The 25,967-nt window shown below is 32.3% G+C and overlaps 4 protein-coding genes across 7 annotated transcripts in view; 3 read left to right on the top strand and 1 right to left on the bottom strand.

Annotated features, from left to right (window-relative positions):
- The window catches only part of LOC115889915 (zinc metalloproteinase nas-13-like), a 66,286-nt gene extending 48,485 nt beyond the window's left edge, over positions 1–17,801 (top strand). Inside the window, exons 2-6 of one of the 3 annotated variants that reach the window (XM_030910006.1) lie at positions 13,216–13,481; positions 15,643–15,837; positions 16,002–16,148; positions 16,737–16,916; positions 17,466–17,801. In XM_030910006.1, the coding sequence (XP_030765866.1) occupies positions 13,340–13,481; positions 15,643–15,837; positions 16,002–16,148; positions 16,737–16,916; positions 17,466–17,740 (939 nt within the window). In that variant the 5' untranslated portion in view covers positions 13,216–13,339 and the 3' untranslated portion in view covers positions 17,741–17,801. The other 2 variants (XM_030910005.1, XM_030910007.1) reach the window with 2 other exon arrangements.
- Positions 17,802–17,812: 11 nt separating this feature from the next.
- LOC115889914 (RNA-binding region-containing protein 3-like) lies at positions 17,813–19,745 on the bottom strand. Its single transcript, XM_030910004.1, has 5 exons — positions 18,898–19,745; positions 18,583–18,835; positions 18,421–18,533; positions 18,141–18,361; positions 17,813–18,018 (listed from the first exon to the last, which is right to left on the bottom strand). The coding sequence occupies exons 1-5, from the start codon at positions 19,678–19,680 to the stop codon at positions 17,820–17,822; spliced, it is 1,569 nt and encodes a 522-aa protein (XP_030765864.1). The 5' UTR covers positions 19,681–19,745; the 3' UTR covers positions 17,813–17,819.
- Positions 19,746–19,819: 74 nt separating this feature from the next.
- LOC115889963 (mitochondrial thiamine pyrophosphate carrier-like) lies at positions 19,820–21,983 on the top strand. 2 transcript variants are annotated; one of them, XM_030910060.1, is made up of 5 exons: positions 19,879–20,039; positions 20,094–20,138; positions 20,201–20,376; positions 20,444–20,649; positions 20,860–21,983. In XM_030910060.1, the coding sequence occupies exons 3-5, from the start codon at positions 20,201–20,203 to the stop codon at positions 21,423–21,425; spliced, it is 948 nt and encodes a 315-aa protein (XP_030765920.1). In that variant the 5' UTR covers positions 19,879–20,039; positions 20,094–20,138; the 3' UTR covers positions 21,426–21,983. The 2 variants fall into 2 exon arrangements, with proteins under 2 accessions (XP_030765919.1, XP_030765920.1); XM_030910059.1 differs by having other exon boundaries at positions 19,820–20,138.
- Positions 21,984–22,182: 199 nt separating this feature from the next.
- Positions 22,183–25,945, top strand: LOC115889903 (putative surface protein SACOL0050). The gene is made up of 3 exons (XM_030909995.1): positions 22,183–22,512; positions 23,055–23,823; positions 25,412–25,945. The coding sequence occupies exons 1-3, from the start codon at positions 22,327–22,329 to the stop codon at positions 25,471–25,473; spliced, it is 1,017 nt and encodes a 338-aa protein (XP_030765855.1). The 5' UTR covers positions 22,183–22,326; the 3' UTR covers positions 25,474–25,945.
- The last annotated feature ends 22 nt before the right edge of the window (positions 25,946–25,967 follow it).

The following is a 25,967-nucleotide window of genomic DNA, read 5'->3' as shown; positions in this document are numbered from 1 at the left end:
CTGTGGTAATACTAAAACTCCGTTTGGCGTTTAACCTCATTTCTAGTCGTAAAAAAACTCGCTAACAATCTACATACCGTTCAAAAATCATGGAACGGGCCAATTTATTACAGGATTGGCGATTTATTGGCTGTACGTGCTTTCAAAGAAAAACGCTCAATTCGCATACGAACATTTACGCGTCTGTAGTAGTGCTAGATATTTTTTTCTAATTTTTCCCGAGTCATTACGGGCAAAACGCGCAGAGCGCAATCAATTGTTATGCGTGTTGACGGACGAAGTACCATTGTTCTGGCAGAAATGAACGATTTACACGAAGGTGCAGTTGATAACTATATTTTTACGAATGCCGTAAAACCGATTTAACTGACTAGGCACCATGAAAAGGTACACGTTCGTTAGAAATCGAAATAATTCTGTTTAAACAGCAAACAAAAAATGATTTTGAATGAATTAACTATTTAAGCTTAAGAATAATATTATTAAGAAAGAATCTGTGGATACGCTAAAACACTGTTTAGTGGAAAATCGGGATTAATACTGAAAATTCGGGATTAATACAGAAAATTCGGGATTAATACAGAAAATTCGCGATTAATACAAAAAATTCGGGATTAATTCAGAAAATTCCCGATTAATACAAAAAATTCGGGATTAATACTGAAAATTTGGGATTAATACAGAAAATTCGGGATTAATACAAAAAATTCGGTATTAATACAGAAAATTCGGGATTAATACTGAAAATTCGGGATTTATACAGAAAATTCGGGATTAATACAAAAAATTCGGAATTAATACTGAAAATTCGGGATTAATACTGAAAATTCGGGATTAATACTTGAAAATCGGGATTAATACTTGAAAATCGGGATTAAACATAAAAATCGGGATTTATAGATACTGCAATTTGGGATTAACACTAAAAATTTAAGAGAAATACTGTTAATTCGGGATTAATACTTGAAAATCGGGATTAATCATCAGAATTTGTGATTTATAGTTATTAGAAATATGGGAGTAGCAATGAAATTTCGGGATTAATACATAAAAATCGGGATTAAACATAAAAATCGGGATTTATAGACACTGGAATTTGGGATTAATACTAAAAAATTGGGAGTAATACTGTTAATTCGGGATTAACACGTGAAAATAGGGATTAATCATGAGAATTTGTGATTTATAGTTACTATAAATACGGGATTAGCACTGAAAATTCCGGTTTAATACTAGAAAATCGGGATTAATAATGGTAATTTGGGAATAATATATGAAATTCTGTATTAATATTAGACACGGGACTAATAGTGAAAATTCCGGATTAATATACTAGTAAAATCGGGATTAATATTAGAAATTTTGGATTACTACTGGAAATTTTGGAATAGTACTGGAAATTCCTAATTAATACTAAAATATTGGTGTTAATACTAACAATTTGAGATTAATACTGAAATTTCTGTATTAAAACTGGAAATTTGCTATAAAAAATAGAAATTTTAGAATAATACAGGAAATTCTGCATTACTGTAAAAGAGTCGAAATTAATACTAAAAATTCTGGATGAATACAGGAAATTCGTGATTAATACTAAAAATCTGAGATTTATAGATACTGAACATTTGGGATCAATAATGGAAACTCGGTATTAACATGGCAAGCATGGGATTAATCATGCTATTTATTAATAATGTCACTCTGGGATTAAGAATCCATTTCACTAGTCCGAAACAGTAGCAAATAAAGCGTTCGGCATTTAACGTTTTATGTAAAACTGGCTAGGTATTTTTACACAAATGAAGAAGGAAATTAAAGATAAAGGATTTTACTATATCCGTATTGTAGCACATTTTTAGACAACACCTTTATTTTTAGATTTTAATGGTCATACATCAACAAAATATTCCTTATGTTTTGACTAAATTTTCTCGAAAATAAAGATATAATTCAAAATTCCGTTACAATACGGAAATAGATTGAAGTTTTGTGATTACAGTGTTATATAATTTATATGGTTTTGTAACAAATTGCTCGCTATTTTATGGCAAATGCTGAAGCTCTGCAAACCTTAATCAAGCCTTAATCAAAGCACGTGTGTTTGGAATTTTAAAAAAATAAAAATTAAAATTAATTAATTATTAATTAAAAATTTTTTTGGACAGTTAAAACAAATGTAGGTGGCTCCCCCTAAAAATAGGAGTCGTATTGACATCAAAATCAAAGTTCTCATATCAAAAACCTCACAGTCACCAATTTTCATCCAAATATTGACGTTACTTCAAAAATTATTGGGAAAAAATCTAAATAAAAATGAATCTTCTACACCCTGTATCTCCGAAACTAAGCATTTTAGGACATACGTTTATACGAACTTTTTTACTTATTTTTATCTGCAGAATATGCTGCCGAAGTTTCCGGAATACAGTTCTGACCACCCTGTATAAAACTTCAAATAAATTATACAGTAAAACTAGGTGATAAAATACTAGCCGGGATTTTAAAAATAGGTAAGTTATATGAAAAAAAAATAAACCTGTATGCTTAGCTTTTTATTTGACATGAAAATATGCACTTATTGACCTTATTGGGGAACCTCCTCTGACTAAAATTTTAAACCGTAAATCGTGACTTATTAAAGCTTCTTAACAAATCTATATTTACGAATGTTGTTTTACAATGTAGTAAAACTCCAAGGAAAGCTGCTGTCGACAATGTAAAAACCGGGAAGTACTTAGTACGTCCCGCCATACACTTACAACTATTCGCCCGTACGACTTTAGAGCAGCGTCTAAAATTAATAGAGAAATGTAAGAGACGTCACCCACAACCCAGAACGGTCACATTTATGAAATAACAGCGTGGTCTAAATATAACGTTGATTTATTAGCCCTAGATCGCGAGAGTCAGCCATCATAGACGCTTTCCTGTAAACGAGAGTTACAATGAAACGCCGCAGCTTGATCAACGTCTGTTTACAATCCTCTGGACACATATTCCTGAGTTCAATTTACTCTAACTATAACTCTATGGTCTTGTTACGCAATATCTAGTAATAAGTAAGTATTTTCTTCGAATTTCCCCTAGTATTAATTCGGAATATAAAGTACTAGCGTGTACCTGTAATGGTGATGATTAGTGATGGGCAAAACTGTTATTTTTAGATAACAGTTGAAACTGTTATAGTTATTTATAAAAAACAGCTTAAAATAACAGCTTAAAAATAACAGGTTTCTTTATTTTATTGCTAAATATCTGAAAGAATATGAGGCGGTCACCGCCAGGCGTATTAACGCAGTTGCAACAATGACGTGCTCGGTGGTAGTATTTCCAGGGTGTCACAACATTTCTAAATATCGATTGTTATCTAAAATACCTCTCTAAAAACGGGGGTTGTTTACAAATAAGCGCTGTTTACAAATTGCGATATAAAAAAGCCAAAATGCCGCCACTCGTCTATATCTATAAATTCCGATCTACCTACACCCTACCCCTCGATCCGCGTAGATTCTGAATTGCGTAGCAGTGTACAGGGTGCATCTCACTCGACGGGCGAGAAGCTCTTCGTTATGATTTTACCATTTGCGGTCAAAAAATAGCAATATAAGAAAATGTGTAGTATATTCTTCATAAGTAAACCAACTACACACTAGAGTTCGAATTAATTTTACACTTAAACTAGCATGTACAGTTTGACAAATATAGGAAGAGACTTGGGGATAGCACCGGTCGCACACGATAGAGAGAGAGAACGCATTCGGCGGAAGAGAGATGCAGTTACGCTACGAAAAATCTGATTGAAGCAAATTTGTGGGCGTCTCTTATTTTATATTTCTCACGTCTCTAGCTATACTTGTTAAGTTGTACCCGCGACTTCGTTCGCATCGAATTATTAATTTGTAATGGTGATGATAAAGCAAAGCAAGAATTTCCATTAACATACAAACTGGATAAAATTTTCTCACATTTGCCAAAAATATGCTTTAAACATCGAGCAGTTTAAGCAGAATCGTGGTTAATCAATTACTCAACTTTTTGGAACACCCTGTATTATTTTTTAAAAAATTTCAAAATATGTAAAAAAACAAAATAAATTATGCGTGTCCAATCGTTTTCCCGAAAGAATAACCGTTTTTTAAATAATAAATATTGTAATATTTGAGAGGCGTTTTCACCCTCTTGGAATTTGAGATTCGAGAAACCCCTCCTTATCGCACCTCTACACCCCACAGTCAATCCGTTTGCCAAAAATCAGCTGTAAACGTCAAGCAGTTTAAGCAGAATCGTTATTACTCAATGGTCATATTTTATGAGAAACCCTGTATAAATTTTTTAAAAATCCTAAAATATGTAAAACAACAAAATAAAAATAAAACATACGTGTTTAAGAGTTTTTTTTCCGAAAAACTCACCGGGCTTTAAATAAAAAATATTCTAATATTTGAGGGGTGGTTTCACCCCCTTAGAATTCGAGTTTCGAAAAATCCCTTCTTATCGAACCTCTACACCCTAAAGTCAATCCGTTTTCCAGAAATCAGCTTTTTACGTCAAGCGCTTTAAGCAGAATCGTGATTTATCAGTGACCAGATTTTTCGAAACACCCTGTATACATTTTTAAAAAATCTTAAAATATGTAAAAAAACAAAATAAAATATACGTGTTTAAGCATTTTTTTTTTCGGAAATTTGACCGTTTTTTAAATAAAAAATATTGTAATATTTGAGGGGTAGTTTCACCCCCTTGTAACTGGAATTTCGAAAAATCCCTTTTTATCGAACCTCTACACCCTAGAATCAACCTGTATGTCAAAATTGAGCTTCTTACGTTGAGTGGTTTGAGCAGGATCGTGATTAACCAGTAACCAGTCACTTAGAAGATTTTATATATTAGTATAGATTCTTCCCAAATTCGCATTATTAATCCCAAATTCCGAATTCCTAGTAGTAATACCAGATTTCCAGTATGTATTAATCCCAAAATTTCACTATTAATCCCAGAGTTGGATTATTAATCCCGAGCTTCCAATGTTAATTCCAAATTTTCAGTATTAATCCCAAAAATTTCCGGTACCTACTTATTAATCCCATATTTCCAGTATTAAGAGTCTATTACGCTGTACTTTCGGGTCGCTCTCATGGGTCGGGTAAAGCGGGTGTGTGTGGCCAAAGGAAATATATATTATATTTCAGAAAAAAAGGCAGGCAGAGCTTCAGCATTTGCCATAAAATAGCGAGCAATTTGTTACAAAACCATATAAATTATAGATCACTGTAATCACAAAAGTTCAATATATTTCCGTATCGTAACGGAATTTTAAATTATGTCTCTATTTTCGAGAAAATTTAGTCCAAATTATAATTCAAAAAAAGGAAACACAACAGATCTATAAGGTCGGGGTGAATAATAACATGAATACCACTGCAAGTATTAATTTTTAATCAACATAAACACATCTGTATTATATTTCCCTCTAGTAATTAATCAATCCAAGATGGAATGCGTGAAGGAAAAACAAGAACAAGCGATATTTCTAGCCGGAGATGACATCAAAAGAGCGACTGCGAAGATATTGCATAAATACATGCCGAAATTGTGGTATTTGACTCGATCTAAATCCGTACTTCCACAACGTCTTTCCAGATCGAAACTTTTGATTAAAAGCCTCTGGATAGTTTCCAGAAAACGGGCCGTTTTCAGATGCTTCTGTCGAGGAAAATACGATAATTTTCTCGGTGGAAAACTGTCGGAAAAGCTGCAAATTTGGAGGAAAGTTCAGAGGCTAAGAATGCGACTGTAACTTTTTCTTTTTTTTTTCAGATAAAAAGGCGACATTTGATTTGTTAGTATATGACATAAATCAGGGATTGATTGGCGTATTCAATTAGTTTCGGTCACTTCCTGTTTCACCGGAAATGACTACAGCTCTTGATTTTTGACAAAATGCTGCACGACAAAATTTGATCGTACATATTTTCAAACTTCAAAAGAGAGCAGTTCGATATTTATTGGGACTGAACTGTAGAACTCACTGTGAGAATTTCTTTAAAAATTTCAAAATACTGACTCTTCCTTCTTTCTTCATTTTTAAATCCGTTTGCTTAATTTGCTTAATCTGCTATTCCCGAAAGGCCATTTCATAACTACCCACTTAGGAATGCGAAGCACGATCTTTATCTGCCAACCCCGAGCTCAGAACTAGTTAAATGCTCAATATTGTACAATGCCAAAAAAAATGTACAATCATCTGCATTTGAATATCAGGTCGCTTTCATTCTTTCCCGCATTTCGCAAAGCTCTGAAAGCATACTTACTGGAGAGAGCCCTATATGCGGTAAACGATTTTTTTGTTGATGTTTAATCATGGATAATTTTGAATTTTAAAATTTTGATCATCTCACACACTGGTTAAAAGTCTAGTATTTGATATTTGATTTTATCCATTTACAATTTTCCTATTGTAAAATTTTATTGATTCGCCTTTTTTGTGTTCTGCAATGTCCATGTATTAATGTACTAATTTTAATAACGCATTTTTTTTTTAAATTGTATGATATTTTTTATTATTTTTATATTTTTTGTGCTTTTGTTTATTTTGTTAATGCTTTGTCGATGAAGCTATTTTGGCTTTTTGTACAATAAAGCCGTTATTTATTTATTTATTTATTTATTTATTTACTTGAATAGTACCCTCGGTATTTTGTTGCCTACTTTATTCGATAGAAAATGACATTCTGAATAGAATGACATTTATATGTCAGCTTTTGACATTTTTAGTTAAAAAAAATTATTTCCAATTATTCCACCATATGTCATCACTGGTCGTATGCAGGTTTTGTATATTCTTGACTTACATTCTGTACTCAAATGTTTGTTGATGATATTGCGGCAGCTTTATTGGCTTGTTTCCTTACTTCTTCTTCCAGCAATCCTGAGCTTGTAATTTTGCATCCGAGGTATTCGAATGACATTATCTGATCAATAGTTTTGTTTTTTATTACCAATTTGCACCGTAGAGGCTCCTTTGTAATGGTCATGCATTTGGTCTTATTTGTGGAAATTTGCATGTTAAGTTTTTCTGCCTGTCTGTTAAAAGCTTGTAGCATTCTTTGGAGGTCGTCCTCTGACTCTGCAATAAGTACTGCGTCATCGGCATAGCATAATATGTTTACTTTATGCATTCCCATTCGATATCCTAATCCAGTATTCTTGACGGTTTTATTACTTGATCCATGATTGTGTTGAATAACAGAGGGCTGAGCTGTCGCCTTGGCGAATACCAGTTGTAGTTCGAAGATGCTGCGTTAAGGTAAAGTTTGTTCTTATTTGGGTTGTTGTGTTTGTGTTTAAGTCCTTGATAAGTTCTGTGAGTTCTTTCGAGACATTACTGCTTTCCAAGATGGTGATGATGTCTTTTAGTTGGACTCTATCAAAGGCCTTTGTTAAATCTATAAAACATAGATAGGCTGGAGAGTTATATTCTAAGGATTTTTCAACTAGTTGCCTGAGTATGAATAGTGCATCGGTAGTTGATCGGTTTCTTCGGAATCCTTGTTGTTCCTCGCTTATTGGCACTATTGAGGAGATTTTGTCCGCAATGATCTTAGTCAGAAGTTTTAGCGAGGTGCTCAGTAATGTTATTCCTCTATAGTTTGCTGGGTCTGTTTTATCTCCCTTTTTAAAAATGGGTATTGTTATACTTTGTTTCCATTCTTCTGGTATTTTCTTATGTTGTAATATAATGTTAAACAGTTTTGTGTATTCCTCTATGATAGCCGTGCCTGCGTTTTTTATTAGCTCGTTTGGTATTTTATCTTGATTAGGAGATTTTCTATTTTTAAGTTTCCTTATTGTCTCTTCTACTTGCTTGTAAGTGATTTGCGCATGATCTTCTGTATTATCTCTTTGGCTTGTCTCTTGTGCTTCCATTGGTTCATCTGTTTCTGCATATAAGTTTCTGAAATATTTTTCCCACGTATCTTCTGCAATTTTTCTTAGTTGTATTGTTTCATTTGTTTCTCGTTTCAAACCCCTCAATATCTTCCAAATACGTTTTTGTGCTCCGTACATATCCGCCTCCATTTCGCTACTAAATCGCTGCCAATATTCTTCTTTACTTTCTCGTACTCTATTATTAGTCCTGTTCCTTATTTCGGTATAGATATTTCGGTTCTCCGGTGTTGGAGATTTCTTGTATTGTAAGTATTTTTCCTTCTTTTCCCTTCTAATGTTCTTGACTTTTAATGTAAACCAAGGTTTAATGTTCGGTCTTCTATTGTGTGATACAGTACGTGTTCCTAAAGCTTCTTTAGCACCTTTGCAGATGTTTTCTTTCAGTTTGTTCCAAGCTGTGTTCAGAGTATCAAACTGTACTATGGGGTTAAGAGTGACATGTGTTTGGCATCTGTTTGAATAAAGTTGTTTAGTGCTTTCGTGGTTGAGGGATTCTATATTGAATTTTTCAGTTTTTATCGATGGTCTTTTTTTGGATAGCGGCGCACCTATTCGTATCTTTCCTAGCACAAGTTTGTGATCTGTTCCAATGTTGGCTGAGGATAAGACTTTTATGTCTATTATTTGTTTAGGTAAGAAACTTCGATTGGTGATGAACCTGTATCAAGGAAGTCTTTGCTGCAAACTCTGCGATAAAGATCCTGAAACAGCGGAGCACATAATATGTCATTGCGAGGCTCTAGATCGCAAACGACACTTTTTATTTAGGACAGCTAGGCTAGAACCGGAGGAACAATATGCTCCCATCCTATCAAGGACCTGCATAAGTTAGTGCAGGGCACAGGGATAGGAGAATGGGTACAGATATAGGAATGGGATAAATGCAATAGGCCTCACAGGTCGCAATGTTTCCGGCAGAGGACGGCCCCATGATATTGAAAAAAAAATCATCTTTACCAGTTATAACAATTATCCTGAATAACATAATGTTTTTAATCACTTTATTCTGATAAACATAATCTCGAAATGACACATTGTTTGAAATAACAAAACCTATTAAAGTAACCTGCAATCTTTAAATTTATTAATGCGATTGCAAAGTTTCGCAATTAGTCTTTATCATTTTCATTTCCATTGAACAATGGGACATGTCATGACGGAAAATAAGAATAATAATAAAAATGTCCATTGAAACGACACCAATCACTGTTTCAGAATGGACAGACAGCAAAACCAGCTGTATTTGTATATAGATGTCTTCGAGAGACAACGGTAGTTTGAAAGTGTTACGCTGGATGGCATTAGTCATCTGCACCAACATATGGAGTGGTCAGAATTAAAACGAACCAAGTCTAATTTCCTAATATTTTAAGATAATCGTGTCTGTATACGTTAATAAAATATTGTTTTTTCCAGTAGAGAAATGGAATGAAGTCATACTTCACGCATTAAGCAGTTATAGCCCTAGAGATTTGGGAAAGAAAAATACTGAGGAAGATTTTTGGAGGAAAGAAGATAGACAAGAAATGGACCAGAAGAACAAATGAAGAATTAAAGCAACTATATCGGGCAGGGAGTATAACATGAGTAGCAAGAGCACAAAGACTGAGATGGCTGGAACATATTGAAAGAATGGCTGAAGCAAGAATTCCTAGTATGATAATGAGACGTGAAATAGGTGGAAAGAGAAGGAGGGGTAGACCGAGAACCAGATGGAAAAAGGATGTTGAAGAGGACTTGAGAAGGATAAAAGTGGATGGGTGGAGAATAAAGGCGAAAGACAGAAACAAATGGAGAAAGATAACCAATGAAGTCATGAGCCTTTTAGGCTTTTAGAACTATTGTATACCGGGTGTTGCATCGTCGGACGGGACATAGGAAATCCCATGTAAATTTTAATGGGGTCAATTATTGGCTTCCCTAATTATTTTAGAGAATAATTCTATTTAGGTTTATTGAAGAGCACTAAAACCCATATTCAAAAGAATAACTTTAGATATTTTCGATTAGCTCGTTTGCGAGTTATCGCCGATTTCTTTTTAAATATTTCTCCTTTCTTATGGCCCTCTATTTACTTATGAGCACCAGTCAAGGTAAAAGATAACTGTCAAATGAAGTTGTCATTTCAGAAATTTACCTATATAGTGCTTTATTATTATTGAAAACTCATTCCTACATCGGAAATCTTAAAGATGTATTTATAAATACAAATTAATATGAATTAAAGTAAAATAAAGTAATCAATTACAAGGTTAATTATAGTATTATTACAATATTCAATAACTTATTAATTTAGGTACTATTAAATTGTTAGAACTTTAGGATTTAAGAAGATGTTCAAATATTCCTCCATCGACTGCTAGACAATAACCCAGGTGATCATAAAATTCTCTTCTTACATTCGCTAGTTGGTAAACTGAAATTCTATTGCATTCGGCAGAAATAGCATTTTTTAACTCGTCTAGATTTGGGTATTTTTTATCCTTGTATATCCTGTTTTTTAAATGGCCCCAGAGAAAGAAATCATTTGGCGAAAATCAGGAGACCTTGCTGGCCAATTTACTGTATGATTTAGGCCAATAACGTTTCCGTTAAAACTATTGTCTAAATATTCCCGAACAGCTATAATGTGCCGGGCAGCCATCCATTTGGTACCAAACTTCCTGATTTCCCCTAGCGGCATCATGTAAAGCAGGTAAAATATGATTTTCGAGTAGTTCCAAATAATATTCTGCATTTAAATTTCGCGTAAGATATAATGGCCCGATAATATTGTGTCCGAATATCCCTGCCCAAACATTTACTTTCTGTGGATATTAAACCTGTGTTGGTTTTCTTTGTTCCAATATCGATAATTTTGAACATTGGGTTCATTATTTAAGGTAAACGTGCATTCTTCAGTGAAACATATGTTTTTTAAAAATTCCCTATCCATGTTTGCTCTTTCCATCATATCAAAACCAAACGCCTGCCGCCGTATTTCGTCCCCATCTCGTAGCTCTTGGTGCTTTTCATATTTGAAGGAATAGTGTTTATGTCGTTTCAAAATTCGAACCGCTGTAGTGTGATCTATTCCTATTTCATCCTCAAGTTTCCTTGTGTTGATCTTTCCATCGTTCTCTTCCACGCACAATAAAACTTCCAAGTCGGTATCATTTCTTGCATCTTCTCTTTGTTCCTGCCTTGCTTCACATCTGCAGTTATTTATTAGGGTACCTTTGGTCTCAAATCTCTGGATATTCCTTGCGATTGTAGATTTTCCAGGTATCGGTCTATTCGGATACAGAGCAGCAAACATGTGCGACACCTTTTGATAACTATTTCCTTGATAATACCATTTGATCATCAATACTTTTTCTTCGGTAGTTTAATTCATGGCTAATATTTTCGATGTAGGTATGAGTTTTTAATAATAATAATAAAGCACTAAATAGATAAATTTCTGAAACGACAACTTCATTTGACAGTTATCTTTTACCTTAACTGATGCTCATAAGTAAATACAGGGCTATAAGAAAGGAGAAATATTTAAAAAGAAATCAGCGATAACTCGTAAACGGGCTAATCAAAAATATCTAAAGTTATTCTTTTGAATGTGGGTTTTAGTGCTCTTCAATAAACCTAAATACAATTATTCTCTAAAATAATTAGGGAAGCCAATAATTGACCCCATTAAAATTTACATGGGATTTCCTAAGTCCCGTTCGACGATGCACCCGAGGTTCGTTCCAACTGGACCGAGAACCGATCCTGGGACGGTAATTTCTAGTCGTCCACTTATTGTTTGAAAAGTTTGATCGTTTCTCAAGATTAACAAATGAATTGACTGATAGGAAATTACCGTTCTAGGACGGTTCTCTCGTCCGGTTGGAACAAACATATTGTCAGCAGTTAAATATTAAATATGCTTCTGTTAAATGGCGGTCTAAGAAATATAATAAATAGTTAAAAAGTTTGAATAAACGTAGCATTCCCAATTTTTAGCTTCGACGTTTTTTAGGGGCTAAAAAAATATTGAGGAACAGCGAGCCGAGCAGCGAACAACCGTTACATTACAGCGTTCGTTACACGCCAATCTCCGCATTTACGTTACGTATGAATGAAATTCTGCACACCTCTAAATAAATATCCTCCATTTTCTCAACTTTGTATTTATTATGCAGCGCATACGACACAGATAAACAAGCCGGGTTTAGCGACATGGCTTGTAAAAGTGCCTTGCCAACATTTTCCGAAAAATCTGTCATAAATTAAGCGTGGGTGACATCTAGGCTGTCGCGTTTTGGCAATGAGCACCGCAATGGGCGGGTACTACAACGGTAGGACCGGTTAATATGTTTTATTATTCGTCAACGATAGGTGGGAAATAATATGATTTACGAGAATGGGAGAGGATTATTCCATCAAAAACACTTAAGGCAAAAAAATTGAAAAAGTAATAAATTAAAAAAAAATCTTTTTTACACATAAAAAATAGTTTTTTACGTGTAGTAAATAGTTTTCTACGTGTAACAAATAGTTTTTTTTACATTAGAGGACCTTTTTACATAAAAAAGTCCTAGCTTTAATTTTCATTTCCTGCAATTACTGAATCTATAAGGGTAAAAGAAGTACCACCAATAGTAGGTACTCTCCACCCTAATGGAAGGTATCAAGGTTGTTACGGAATTTTACACTATTCAAACTACCAAATTTCAAGAAAAATGGTTTACCAATGTTCTTAAAAATAAACAAAATACAGGGTGGCGCCTCTCATACGCCGCGGAAGCTCCAAGGAGAACGGTAGTTTATATCGAAATAAAATTTTGACAGCGACTGTAGGTTAACTGAAAGCATTTTATAATAATATATAGAATTATACAGGGTGTCCCCGAAAAAAGTTACACATCAAAGTTGTGTTTTTTCTAATGGAACACCCTATATATTAATTGATTTTCGGATTCTAGGAAAAAAATAGAGGTGAGTTTTATTAAAGAAGCATATACCTAAAATTTAAGGATTTTGACATATTTCACATTTTGTGAAAATGAAGAGTAAATTTTAAATTGCTACACTGCATTCTGCATTCACCAAAACTAATAGAATCATATCAATTCTCTCTGATGTAGGATAAGTTTGCATTTTCGGCAAATTTCTGAGATTTTTTTTTTGTTTTAAACTGACACAAAATGATAACTAGTTGTTAAAGATGGACTAATTAGAAAGCTTTAATAATTTTTTTACATTTATTGACTCAAAGTAAAAAACACAACTTTTTATCCATAGGGGTACCTCATATAACGAATGCAGGTACTGATATTCGTTGTAGCAGATAACCCAGTACCACTTCTATCACCAATAATCGAAGAATGAAGAAAGTGGTTCCAATTCCAAGCCAGTTAGACGGAAGATGTCCGAATGGCAATGTTGCGGTACTATCTTCATTTCTCGGTGTATTTTAGCGTCTTGTTTGTTGGGTTATTACGTCACGTACGGCCGATTCCTGTTGCCCCACGTACCGGAAACAGTGCATCCACCTCTTCCTGATCATGGTAAATACCAAAACACGAAAATCCGGGATGTTTTATGAATTTGTTTGTTTAAAAGTGCGGTGCAAGTCAGTTTTAGTTATGTAGTCCTAAGAATGAGTTCTAGGTGGGAAGTTTTCCAAAGTGTATAGTATAAATTTGTAAATTTTATCATTCAAATTATACTACAGTATGTCCTCGGATTATCTTTACAAGAGCAAAAGCTTTTTTATTATTGATATTTTGAGAAAAATGCTTTTTTCATTCTTCATAAAAAAATGTGCTTGTTCTAAAACGGTTAATCCCGTTTATACTTTTCAAAATTTACATACAGTCAAGCGAGGCTTTAGGGGAAGGGTAATGAAGGTACTACTACCCCCTCAGAACGATCAAACTTCAAAAAAATAAGTTTTTAACATGTAAAAATTAGTTTTTTTTGTGAAACAAATAGTTTTAAAAGCAAACATATGTTTTTACACGCAAAAAAACTATTTTTTTACGTGTAAAAAACACACGTAAAACTTTTTTATAAAACCGCCCTTGCATACACTGCATAAATGCACACTGCAATCACCAATAATTAATAGAATCTTATTATTTCTCTCTGCTGTAGGATAAGTTTCCATTTTCGGCAAATTTCTGAGAATTTAACTGATAAAAACTGATAACCAAACGATAAATTTGAACTAATTTGACAGCTATGTTGCAGGATCGTCAGGCATATCACAATCACCTAGATTTTATCAAATAATAAAAATCTACTATAATAGCTGACACTAAAAGTCATAAACATGAAAATATCTACGAAAATCTTTGTTTGATGGATAGGCAACCTTAACAGTATATTAAAGAGACATGGAATTTCCCATTGAATATCGGAATAATATACTGGGTGTTCCATTTAAAATAAAAGAGTAACTTTTGTCTTTAAAAGTGACCAATGTTCAATATTAATTTGTCTCATCCTGTATAACTTTTCCGGTCAAGTTTTAATTTGTTTTAAAGTAGAATGGTTATTTTAACCGTCAATTAGGTTATACCGGGTAAATTCCAATTTAGGTAGCTTCAATAGAAATTTAAAATGTGTTCTCCATTTTCAGAAAATATTAAATATGTCAAAAACCGGGGGGGGGTACATTTTAGTCATATACTTCTCCAATAAAAGTCACTTTATTTTTCACCTAGAATCTGAAAATCAATTAATATATAGGGTGTTCCGTTACAAAAAACACAACTTTGATGTGTGGCTTTTTGAGGGAACACCCTGTCGAACTATGCATATTTTTAAAAAATGTCCTAAATTAACCTACATAAATATGCTCAAAAAATTTCATTTCAATACCAACTGTTGTTCTCATTGAAGCCTTCGCGTCGTTGAGAGGCACGACGGCACCACCCTGTATTTGCAACAAACTAGGGAATCCACCTATAATAAATTATGCTGGTCTAATGTAAAACAAGTAAAGTGCAGAATAAGGATGTTTTTTATAATTTTTATAAACAAATTCAGAGATTATAAAATATCTACTTTTAAACTTTTTAAACAATTAAAAATAAGTGTTTGCTTTTATTAATTTTGACTAATTTTTACAAAATAATATATTAAAAATCAACTTTTATGTAATTCTGTTTCAATTCAATAAATACACACACTAATAATTTTAATAATTAACTATAATTTTATTGTTTACTTTTTATTTTCGCATTACGTTAATTTAATTTAATTTTCATGACCTTATACTATAAACCAAACCATTATTATTAACAAAAATACGATTATATTAATTATTTACAGTTATATTTAAATCTAATAATAGCTGGATCCAAAAGAGGCATATAGGAATGCTTAAAATGACAACAAAAAGTTATTAAATTGATATGAATAATATTAAACATTGTGTACCTGAATTTCCTGATCAAATTTTACTGAAAAAGTCGTTTAAACCGTTTAAACAAGAATGTTTCTTTATATTTATGCATGAAATTTTCACAAAACTATGAATTCAGTCAGCTCAAAGCATACCTGCTCATTTTGCTCAAATGAAACAAGTACAATATTGTCTCATTAACCAAATGAGACAGATATAGAATAATTACTAAAATAAACAATAAAAAATAGTTTCATTTTTAGCAATAATCTTGAAACAATTATTATAACCTTGTCATGAATACTAAAATCTTTCAGTCGAAGTAATGAATATCACTGGAAACAGCACAGATGCTGAAATAGATCCTGAAACATCTCCAGGATTGTTCCAGGGGGATATGGCGATGGATAACGATATTTACAGGTTTTGGAGAGTAGGGATAAGGTGGGATACCTATCCAGACAAGCTCTGGAAGAATGCTATCGTACCATACACCATTAGCCCACTATATGGTAAGCCTAACCGTCAGAAAAAATATTTCTATTTTAGTTGTATCTATAATCAATACAAAACCTATGTAGATTTTAGTAATAAGAGCTAGTACTATCAAAAAACGATTGTAAAAAAGTTTACATACAAAATGTGTAAAATAAATTGATTTTTATTGATTTTCCAGAACCAAGCGACCAAGTAACGATTATGAAAGCAATCAGGACGATAAATTTCATGACATGTGTCAGATTTGCGCCCTGGGATGGTAAAGCCAAAGATTACCTCTTGATATGGCCCATAAAGTATCCAAAAGGGTGCTGGTCATTTGTGGGTAAGTCAGTTTTGAACATTTCTTCAGAAATAATACAAACAATGCTAAAGTTAATCAAATTAAAAAACAGTAATTTCGAAAAGTATCGATATTTAAAAAAAATCGATATCGATATATATTACTCATCCCTACTGAAATTCCATTATCTAAATTTCCGTTAAATATATTTGTTAAACAAATATTTTAGACTTGGATTGGTTTGACTAGTATTGCAGAAATAATGTAAACAATGCTAAAGTTAATAAAATTAGAAAAATAACAATTACAAATAAAATCGATATTTTATATCGATATTTAAAGGTATCGATAACGATATTTTTATATATCGATATCTGTTACTCGTTCCTACTCAAAATTCTACCATCTAAATTTCTTTTTAATTTACATTACAAATATACCATTACAAAATATACCATTTGCAAAAATTATGCTAACAATGGGCAAATTTGTTAATGAAATTAAAACAAAATAATACTGAAAAACCCGATTTTTTAAATTATCAATATTTAAAATACTGTTACACCTCCCTATCGAAAATTCGATTACTTAAATTTCCGTTAAAATGTATTTGCTAAACAATTATTTTAGGTAGATTTGGAGGTGCCCAAATTGTTAGTTTGCAGGCGCCCGATAAGACAAGCCCAAACTGCCTAGGCAGTGAAGGACGAGCCATCCACGAGTTAATGCATGCCTTGGGTGTGTTCCATGAACAGTCCAGATGGGACAGGGACAAATTTGTTAAAGTGCACAGCGACAATATCATCCCTAGTAAGTATTTAAACAATAATAAGTGACCAGATTTTGAAGCAAGTTATATTTAAAAGAATAATACTGGCGCATTTTGTAATGCTTACATAAAAAAGCATGAATGAGCTTCAGAAAACATTTATTTGGGTTAAACTTAAAAAAATATTTATGTATATAGCATTTTTTTAGTTAAAAACAAAAAACTTTATAATTGAAACCATAAAATATTATTACGGTATTAAAATATCGATATTAAAGACATCGATATCGACATTTTCATACATCGATATATGTTACCCATTCCTACTAAAAAAATAATCAATGCTCAAACTGTGTTAGTAATCACACCCTCATTTTTTTGATTACTAACGATACACCCTGTATAATTTATAACATTTGGATATTATACCGTATGATCGAATAAAAACGGCGTCAGCGATGACTATGAAATGAAGATCGCTGTCATTTTATATGTAAATTTATATAGGAAATGCCATCGATCGTCATTTCCAAGCCAACTGGACGCCGTTTTTATTCGATCATACGGTATTTATGTTTCTATTTTGACAGGATTTAAGTCAAATTTTGACAAGCAGAGCTTGGACAACACCACGTATAGTTTCGAGTACGACTACGACTCTATCATGCACTACGGCAAGAACTTCTTCAGCAAAAGCAAAGGAAAACCGACCATAACGCCAAAAATGGGACACTCGAAAAAAATTGGACAAAGAAAAGGGATGTCCAAAGGGGACTGTTTAAAACTAAACGATTTGTACGGATGTTTGGACAACCCTAGGTCCAAAAGAAAATATTACAATATTTGTAATTTTATGGGAATATAAAAAACACTTTTTAAATTAATTAATTTATTTATTTATCACAATTATATAAAATACGTTGTTATATATAATTCGTTTTTTTTCATTTCTTTGTCCCAGCTTTACCAAAAACGACAACCAATGGTTTGTCTTTTAGAATAAAACCATTGGTCTCATTGACAGCCTTTTGAGCCATTTCTACACTGTCCAAAGTGACAAATGCTTGACCTCTCATTCTGCCCTCTTGCATAAGTCTAATATTAAATTCACTAGGCCTATTTTCAGTCAGTTCTTCTCTATACCTGTAAAAAAATGATTATTTCTAACAAAAATACTAGCCTTCTTATTATATTTCAAGTATATCAGCTGATTACAAGCTTTACTTATACAATATTCAATTTAAAAAACCTATATCTCAAGATACCTGTTATAAATATATTCCAAATCTTGTAAAACCACAGTTTTGGCACAATTCTTAATATACAACTTGTTAGTTGGAGGTCCTGAATTGTAATTCTTGAAAACTGGCACACTACTAAAATCAGTTATTTGGTTAGCTGCCAGTTCCTCCAAAGAAATACAAGGGTAGTCATCTTCTGGAGAATCTGGGTCTTGAAGCCTTTCAGGCTCTGGATTTTGGACAGGCTGTATAAAAGAAATAAATATGAAATTTGAAAAAATACAGTTAAATTAAATATAATTACCTGTTCTTTAATTTCTACACTTTGTTTTTCATTAGATTCTTCTATGTTTTGATTATCACTCTTATCACCTGTTTTTTGAATTTGTTCATTGTCATTTTCCAATAATTTATGATCTGAAATGCATTATACTTAATAATAACTCAAAAAATTGTAAAAGAATACCTATAGAAACATTTTTCTCTGGTTTTGTAGGTTCTTTGTTAACTTCTTCTATTTTTTTCTGAGTTTCAACAGTCTTTGGTTGGTTTTCTGGTACATTTAAGACCAGTTCTTGAGGATTTATAACACTTTTATTCTCTTTTACAACATCTTCTAACACATTTTGTTTATCTACATTACTTTCTGATCTTTTATTATCTTCTAAAGAACCTGAACTCACTTTAATGTCAATCTTTTTTTGGGGCTGAACATCAACCTATTAAGAAAAACATTAAATGTATTTTAATAGTACACCTTTAAGCCGTTTAAAATAAAAACCTTCTCAAACATGTCACCATTTTTCCCTTCAACACTGCTAGGATTTGTTGTGGCTTGCACTACAGGCTGTTTTATAAATTTAGGTCTTTTAATAACCTTTTTCTGAGGCAATGTTCGTTTTTGTGGTATTACTTCTTTCACTTTACTTGATTCGCCATCACTCTCTAACTCAGACTCCGAAGATTCAGCTTTGTTTGTCACAGTTTCACTTGGTTTTGTTTCGATAACCGGATGCTGGGATGGATGTATAGTTCTAACAGGTGGGTTTGGCATAGCAAACGGTGGAGGTAAGTTCATCTTATTCATTAAATGAAGTACCTGAATATAAAACCTGGGAACCGTTGCTAAAGCGTGAGCTATATTATTTATTGTCGGTCTGTTTGCTTTCGGATAGTTATACTTCAAATGCGAAGGAGGAGGCTGATGGAAGCCCACGGTATCGTTAAAAGCGTTTATTTTATTAATAAAGGTTTTGAAAAACTTCTGATCTGGTAGGTCTTGTAAATCGGCTTTCTTATTTTCAAGAACGCCATGTAATATATCATTCTCCGCATATTCCACGCACAAAATACAGTTCAAAACGGTAATCTGGTGAAGTCTTAACAGTACGTTCTTTGCTATTTCTTCGGTTTCAAATTTTGCATAAACTACAGACTTCGATTTAGCTTTGGACGTTATTACCTTCGCTTTAATCGCTCCGAAATGTCTAGCAAAGTCTTCCTTTTGTGCGTCGGATAATTCTTTCGGTAAATGTTTAATCCTTAAAGTATTTTTACACACCATTTTTAAAAGAAAATTTAAAAACAAAACCGCAAAATTAACAACAAATAACTGAGGTTAGGGACACGTGACCGAATTTTCTTCTTTAATTATAAACGGGCTTAATGGCCGTTTAAACCAAGGCCGTAGCAAAGAGGATTCTGTGGCCATACTGTGTAAACAAAATCTGTGACAAATATTTGACATTTATAAAAATTGAAGGTTAATGATTTTTTATAAAATTTGAAATTTCTCTCAATAACAAACGGTACTAAAATCTGAGACAATATTAGACTAGAACTTTTATCTAAAACAAAGTTTCCTATTGTTTACTTTAACGACATTATGTATAACATAACTGGGAAATTTACGGAGAGTTTAATGTAAAGATTTCACAATATTATCCTTGAATGTTGTACTAAAAATACATTTTTCAGTCCCTGGCCTGAACGATTTTCTATTGTGCCTACATAATCAAAAAGGTAAGGTATTAATAATCTATTAAAATGTCTTAGTTTGACTTATAAATTCTAATTTAAATTAGATGGTAGGCTGGAGTAAATCAAATGAAAAACTCAACCAGTTTGACTTTGCCTTTGCCGGAGGGGCTTCAGGCTTCCTTACCAGAGCCGTATGTCAGCCTCTGGACGTTTTAAAGATAAGATTCCAGCTACAGGTCGAGCCTATCTCTCATCATCCACAACATGCCTCAAAATATAGGTAAACATCTCTTCAATTCATTTATTGGCACTGTTGACAAGATTCAGAAGAACCTCTTTTCATTTAGATCAATATTTCAAGCTGTGGAACTCATATTTAAGGAGGAGGGTATAAAAGCTTTTTGGAAAGGTCATATCCCAGCACAGTGGCTGTCTATCAGCTATGGTGTAGCACAATTTTGGGCCTTTGAAGTACTTAGCAGGAACGCTCATGCTTTAAATTATTCTCCTAAGATGAAACCGGTTGTTAATTTTACTTGTGGGTCTATTGCAGGTTAGTTGACCATTAAATTGATTAATTTTTATAAATAAATCAGACATATATTATCACATTAAGAAGCCTACTTGAAGCTAATGAACTTTATTTATTATTTTCAAAGTACTGATAAGGTAAAATTACTTAATTTAAAATGTCAACATTTTGATAATAAGTTTATTATTTTCCTCTTGAAAGAAATATTATTTTTATGTTATAATCTTGCAGGTAGTGTAGCAACAGTGGTATCATTTCCGTTTGATGTAGTACGAACAAGGTTTGTAGCCCAGAGCGAACAAAAAAAGGTGTACCATGGCATGGTAGCAGCTTGCAAGGAAATATGTGCTAAAGAAGGCCCTATAGTACTTTTTAGAGGCCTATGGCCCACAGTTTTACAAATAGGCCCCCATGCAGGTGCACAGTTTATGTGTTACAAACTATTCGACGATCTATACAGATACATTATAAAAACTGAAAATACTACGTTATCTAGTAGTTTGTTTGCTGGTAGTTTATCAGGTCTGTGTTCAAAAGCTTTTATATATCCATTTGATTTAGTAAAAAAACGATTACAAATACAAGGTTTTCATCATGCCCGTGAACATTTCGGTCAGACTTTTCATTGTAAAGGTTTGACTGATTGTTTTCTAAAAATCTACCATGTAGAAGGTTTTCCTGGGTATTTTAAAGGGTTGTCACCAAGTTTGATCAAGGCTGTATGCGCTACAGCACTACATTTTAGTAGTTATGAAATGGTTTGCAAACTGTTAGTAATTTCGAGAGACACTCATTGATTTCTGTTGGTAGAAAATACTTATTTAAGAATAATTTATTTAAATCAGTTTAGAGTTCATAGAAACCAAAAAACACAAGGCTGTGAGTTTTGCTGGATACACCAACATAAATACAATGCCCTGCCATATATATTTAATTCAAAAATTCAATTAACATTAATTTGTTTTTATCTTTAAGATTTTAATTCCTAGCCTGTTTAAATATTTTTATATTCAATATTTTGACAGAATTTGCACAGGTAGTAGCTTATGTTAACGTTAAAAGCTAAAAATATTCCATAAGAAGTTTTTATCTTTATTTTTTGTCTGGTGAAACAATTACACGCTTCACTGTTTATTTTTTTCTTTAAATTGTGAGATTAGTTATTTATTTCTAAACTATTATAAGATTGATATGGTTAGTTGTGATTGTATGTATATTATTTGCATTTTGCGCTTGATAAGAGGATATTGTTATTTATTTATGTTACTTATATTATATAAGACACTCTTCTAGTCATTTTTGTTCCTACGTGTTAAGTCAAATCGTTAAAATAAATATCGTAGGTTACTATGCAAGTTGTTTTATTTAAATTAATACCAAATTTAAGGTTTTTAAGTTTTAAAAAACATACGCCATAAATTTATGCAACCAGATAAACAGTATGCGTACAACACCATAGATTACGTGGCGCACTTCATGTTCAGTCATATATCACGATATAATTTTCTCTATCTTTCTCTATAAGTTAGAAAGAGAGAAACATTGCACCAAGGTGAATAATTAATAAAAATCACAGCCGAAAAGACGTTTCAGCGAGCCGCGTCATCAAAAATTTCACAGTCGACAGCGTTGGTGGTGGTGATTGGAAAATTCGTGGCAGTTTTTGTGTTTCAACAAACGGAAAGCATCAGAAAAACCATGGAAATCGTGACGGATTTAATGCAAAACCAACTGGTACTGCTAGTGGTACCTGTTGGCATAGCCATTTTGGGCGGAATTTTGCTGTTTACGTACGCAATTCGTCCAGTCCAACAGCCCAAATTCAACTTGAGCGCTTTCGACGATCGAAAAACAGCTGGGAAAAAGAAGAAATTGAAAGAAAAAGTAAGTTCCTGTCGAGTCACGTTTAATTACCATATCCTAATTAAATTAATTGATTATTTGCTAGCCCAATTTCTATTTTACCATATGTTTTCGTTCTGCCAAAGTATTTTTGTTTCTCATTTTGATCCACTCAATTTTACAAAAAATGTGCACCAAACACGTTATGTCAAAGTGATAAGGACACTTTTTAAACACAAACAATAGCTGATAGGGTAATTTAAATATTAATAGCCAAAGTTTATGTTTTCATACATTCACTTTTAACTCATATAATTGGCATTTTAAATGCGAATACAAAAATATAGGTGAACATACTTTATTACTTGTTGCTTCAAGTAGTTCATTCCCAATATTTTATCAGGTATTAAAGACTTTAGCAAATATTGTTTTATAAACAACCCAAATATACTTCTGATATGTTTGTGAAGTTTTTTGAAATACATATTTATATCTAATGAGAGAGATTAGATAATTATTTTATATAGTTCTAGACATTCCTTTGTCTGATAAGGACAAACTTATAATAAGAAAAAATGTTTTAGAAATCTACAGCCAATGGACATATTGCTACTGGTGTGGCAAAAGCTGAAAAGTCACCAGCCAAAGAAAAGAAAGCTCCAGAGCCAGCTAAAAAAGTTGATAACAATGCCAATAAGCCAGTAAAGAAGGCAGACAATAATGTTAAAGACACTAAAAAAGCCGAACCAGCCTCAAAGAAAGCCGTTGATAATCAGGAAGCCAAAAAGAAGACAAACAAGAAGGCCTCTGTTCAGAAACCGGCTGATTTTGATGAAGGTGATTGGGAAACTGTGCCAACCAAGGCAGACAAGAAGAAAAAAGTAGAACAATCACCAGCTAAAAAAGAGAAGAAATCTAAGAAACAAGAAAAAGTGTCTGAGGCTGTTGTTGCCAAAGAAGAATCATCTAACGAAGGGGAAGAGTTAGAAAAAGAGCCAGAACCTGAGGTGGTTACCGAGACACCAGAAGTAATTGAAGAGGCAGCTCCAGTAATTGAAGAGAAGAAAGACAAGAAGAAGGAGAAAAAAGCTAAAAAAGAAACCAAAGCTTCTAATAATGCTGCTCCTGTGGAGCAACCAGCTAAAGCCGAGAAGGTAGCTGCTCCGAAAGCTGAGAAAGCAGCTCCAAAAGCTGAGAAAGCTGCTCCAAAAGCTGAGAAACCGGCTGTAAAGGCTGAGAAAGCAGCTGCAAAAGCTGAGAAAGCAGCAGAAAAAGCTGAGAAGCCAGTAGAAAAGGCTGAGAGTGCTCCTGCTCAAGCTCAAGCTGCAGGAGCTGTTTTTGATGAACTTGGGGGTAAGCATTAAAAAAAATCTAGAGATAGTTTTTGTTCTCTTGTATTTAAAAATCTCAAAAGAATTAATCCCCTTAAAGTCTTTTTTATTAAGAAACCAATGAATTGATTTTTTTTTTCCTACAAATTCTTACACATTTTTAATGATAGTTTTTATTTTCTTGTCTTTAAAATCTCAAAAAAAAAATCAAAATCTCTTAAGATTTTTTTATTAAAAAACCAACGAATTTTAATATTTTTTTTCCTACAAATTTTCAACGATAGTTTTTGTTTTTTGTCTTTAAAACTCTCAAAGAAATCTAATCCTGTAAGTTTTTTACTAAGGAACCAATTAATTTTGATATTTTTCTCCCTATAAATTCATACAAATTTTCAAAGATAGATTTTGTTTTCTTTTAAAAATCTCAAAAAAAACCAAAATCTCGCAAGTCTTTTTTATTGAGAAACCAATAAATTTGAATATATTTTTCCTACAAATTCTTACAAATTTTCAAAGATAGTTTGTGTTTTCTTGTTTAACTCTCACAAAAACCAAAATCTCTAAGTCTTTTATTAAGAAACTAATGAATTTGGACATTTTTTTCCTACAAATTCTTACAAATTTTTAAAGATACTTTTTGTTTTCTTGTCTTTAAAAATCCCCTAAACAACAAATCTTTAAGTCTTTTTTATTAAGAAACCAATGAATTGATATTTTTTTCCTACAAATTCTTACACATTTTTAAAGATAGGTTTTGTTGTCTTGTCTTTAAAAATCTCAAAAAAAATCAAAATATCTGAATCTTTATTAATAGTTCTTTCTAATAGTTTTTGTTTTTTGTCTTTAAAAATCTCAAAAAAATCTAAATCTGTAAGTCTTTTACTAAGGAACTTGATATTTTTTCCTACAAATTCATACAGATTTTCTAAGATAGTTTTTGTTCTCTTTAAAAAAAAACAAAATCTCCCAAGTCTTTTTTATTGAGAAACCAATGAACTTCAATATTTTTCCTACAAATTCTTACAAATTTTCAAAGATAGTGTTTTCTTGTTTAACTCTCACAAAAACCAAAATCTCTCAGTCTTTTATTAAGAAACCAATGAATTTAGACATTTTTTTCCTACAAATTCTTACAAATTTTCAAAGATAGTTTGTGTTTTCTTGTATAACTCTCACAAAAACCAAAATCTCTCAGTCTTTTATTAAGAAACCAATGAATTTGGACATTTTTTTCCTACAAATTCTTACAAATTTTTATACTTTTTTGTTTTCTTGTCTTTAAAAAATCCTTCAAAAAATCCCTCAGTCTTTTTTATTAAGAAACCAGTGAATTTTGATATTTTTCCTACAAATTCTTACAAATTTTTAAAGATACTTTTTGTTTTCTTGTCTTTAAAAATCCCCTAAAAAACAAATCTTTAAGTCTTTTTTATTAAGAAACCAATGAATTTTGATATTTTTTCCTGCAAATTCTAACACATTTTCAATTGTAGTTTTTGTTTTTTTGTCTTTAAAAATCCCCAAAAAAATAAATCTCTTCTAATTCTTTTTATCTCAACAAACCAATGAATGTAGATATTTTTTTCCTACAAATTTTTACAAATTTTCAGACACATGGACAGAGGCCAAAGCAGTGAAGAAGAGCAAGAAAAAGGCTCGCAGAGAAAACTAATAGCGAGATTAATTTTCGTTTGTACCTCTCACAGAGTAAGTTAGACTGCTCCGCTGAGCATCACCAAGCAAAGAGTACCCCGGTACTCGCCTGTTAAGACAAATACCTCGAGATCACAGTCTAAGAGACACCGATCTCATCGGAATAATAACAAAAAAACGACAATTCACATTTTGTATCCATCAGAGATTTAAAAAAGTCTGAAGACTTAAGTGATTAGGGAGTAAAAAATCGTACTACACTGCCCGTCAAAATTAACGTGTCTATTTTTAAAAGAATCTTTTGTAAATTTTATATTAAGTAATGTTAATTTTGAATCTTAAACAAAGCTATTTGAATTTTTAAAACTATTTGTTACAAAATACTGAATTTTGTAAAAAAAAATTGTTTATTTTGACAAGCAGTGTATTGATCAGCGACAATTCAAAATAATCTTAAATACTCACTGAATGTATTTTAAAATTTTTCTAGAGAAAAAAACATTTTTTATTTAT

This window comes from Sitophilus oryzae, unplaced genomic scaffold, assembly GCF_002938485.1.
Source record: "Sitophilus oryzae breed Bouriz unplaced genomic scaffold, Soryzae_2.0 scaffold_857_pilon_pilon, whole genome shotgun sequence".
In the NCBI taxonomy this organism is placed as follows: Eukaryota; Metazoa; Arthropoda; class Insecta; order Coleoptera; family Curculionidae; genus Sitophilus; species Sitophilus oryzae.
Note: the sequence above shows the minus strand (reverse complement) of the source record. Positions and strands in the feature narration are given on the sequence as shown.

Bases quoted from the DNA above. Each gene is read 5' to 3' on its own strand.
- LOC115889914 (XM_030910004.1), bottom strand. From the start codon at position 19,680: ATGGTGTGTAAAAATACTTTAAGGATTAAACATTTACCGAAAGAATTA. The intron at 18,836-18,897 runs GTTTTTATTTTA...TTTTCTTAATAG, and splicing joins ATGGTGACATGTTTGAGAAG to GTTGATGTTCAGCCCCAAAA. The intron at 18,362-18,420 runs GTAATTATATTT...TCTTTTATACAG, and splicing joins GTGTAGAAATTAAAGAACAG to CCTGTCCAAAATCCAGAGCC.
- LOC115889963 (XM_030910059.1), top strand. From the start codon at position 20,201: ATGGTAGGCTGGAGTAAATCAAATGAAAAACTCAACCAGTTTGACTTT. The intron at 20,377-20,443 runs GTAAACATCTCT...CTTTTCATTTAG, and splicing joins CAACATGCCTCAAAATATAG to ATCAATATTTCAAGCTGTGG. The intron at 20,650-20,859 runs GTTAGTTGACCA...ATAATCTTGCAG, and splicing joins TACTTGTGGGTCTATTGCAG to GTAGTGTAGCAACAGTGGTA.
- LOC115889903 (XM_030909995.1), top strand. From the start codon at position 22,327: ATGGAAATCGTGACGGATTTAATGCAAAACCAACTGGTACTGCTAGTG. The intron at 22,513-23,054 runs GTAAGTTCCTGT...AAAATGTTTTAG, and splicing joins AGAAGAAATTGAAAGAAAAA to AAATCTACAGCCAATGGACA. The intron at 23,824-25,411 runs GTAAGCATTAAA...ACAAATTTTCAG, and splicing joins TGTTTTTGATGAACTTGGGG to ACACATGGACAGAGGCCAAA.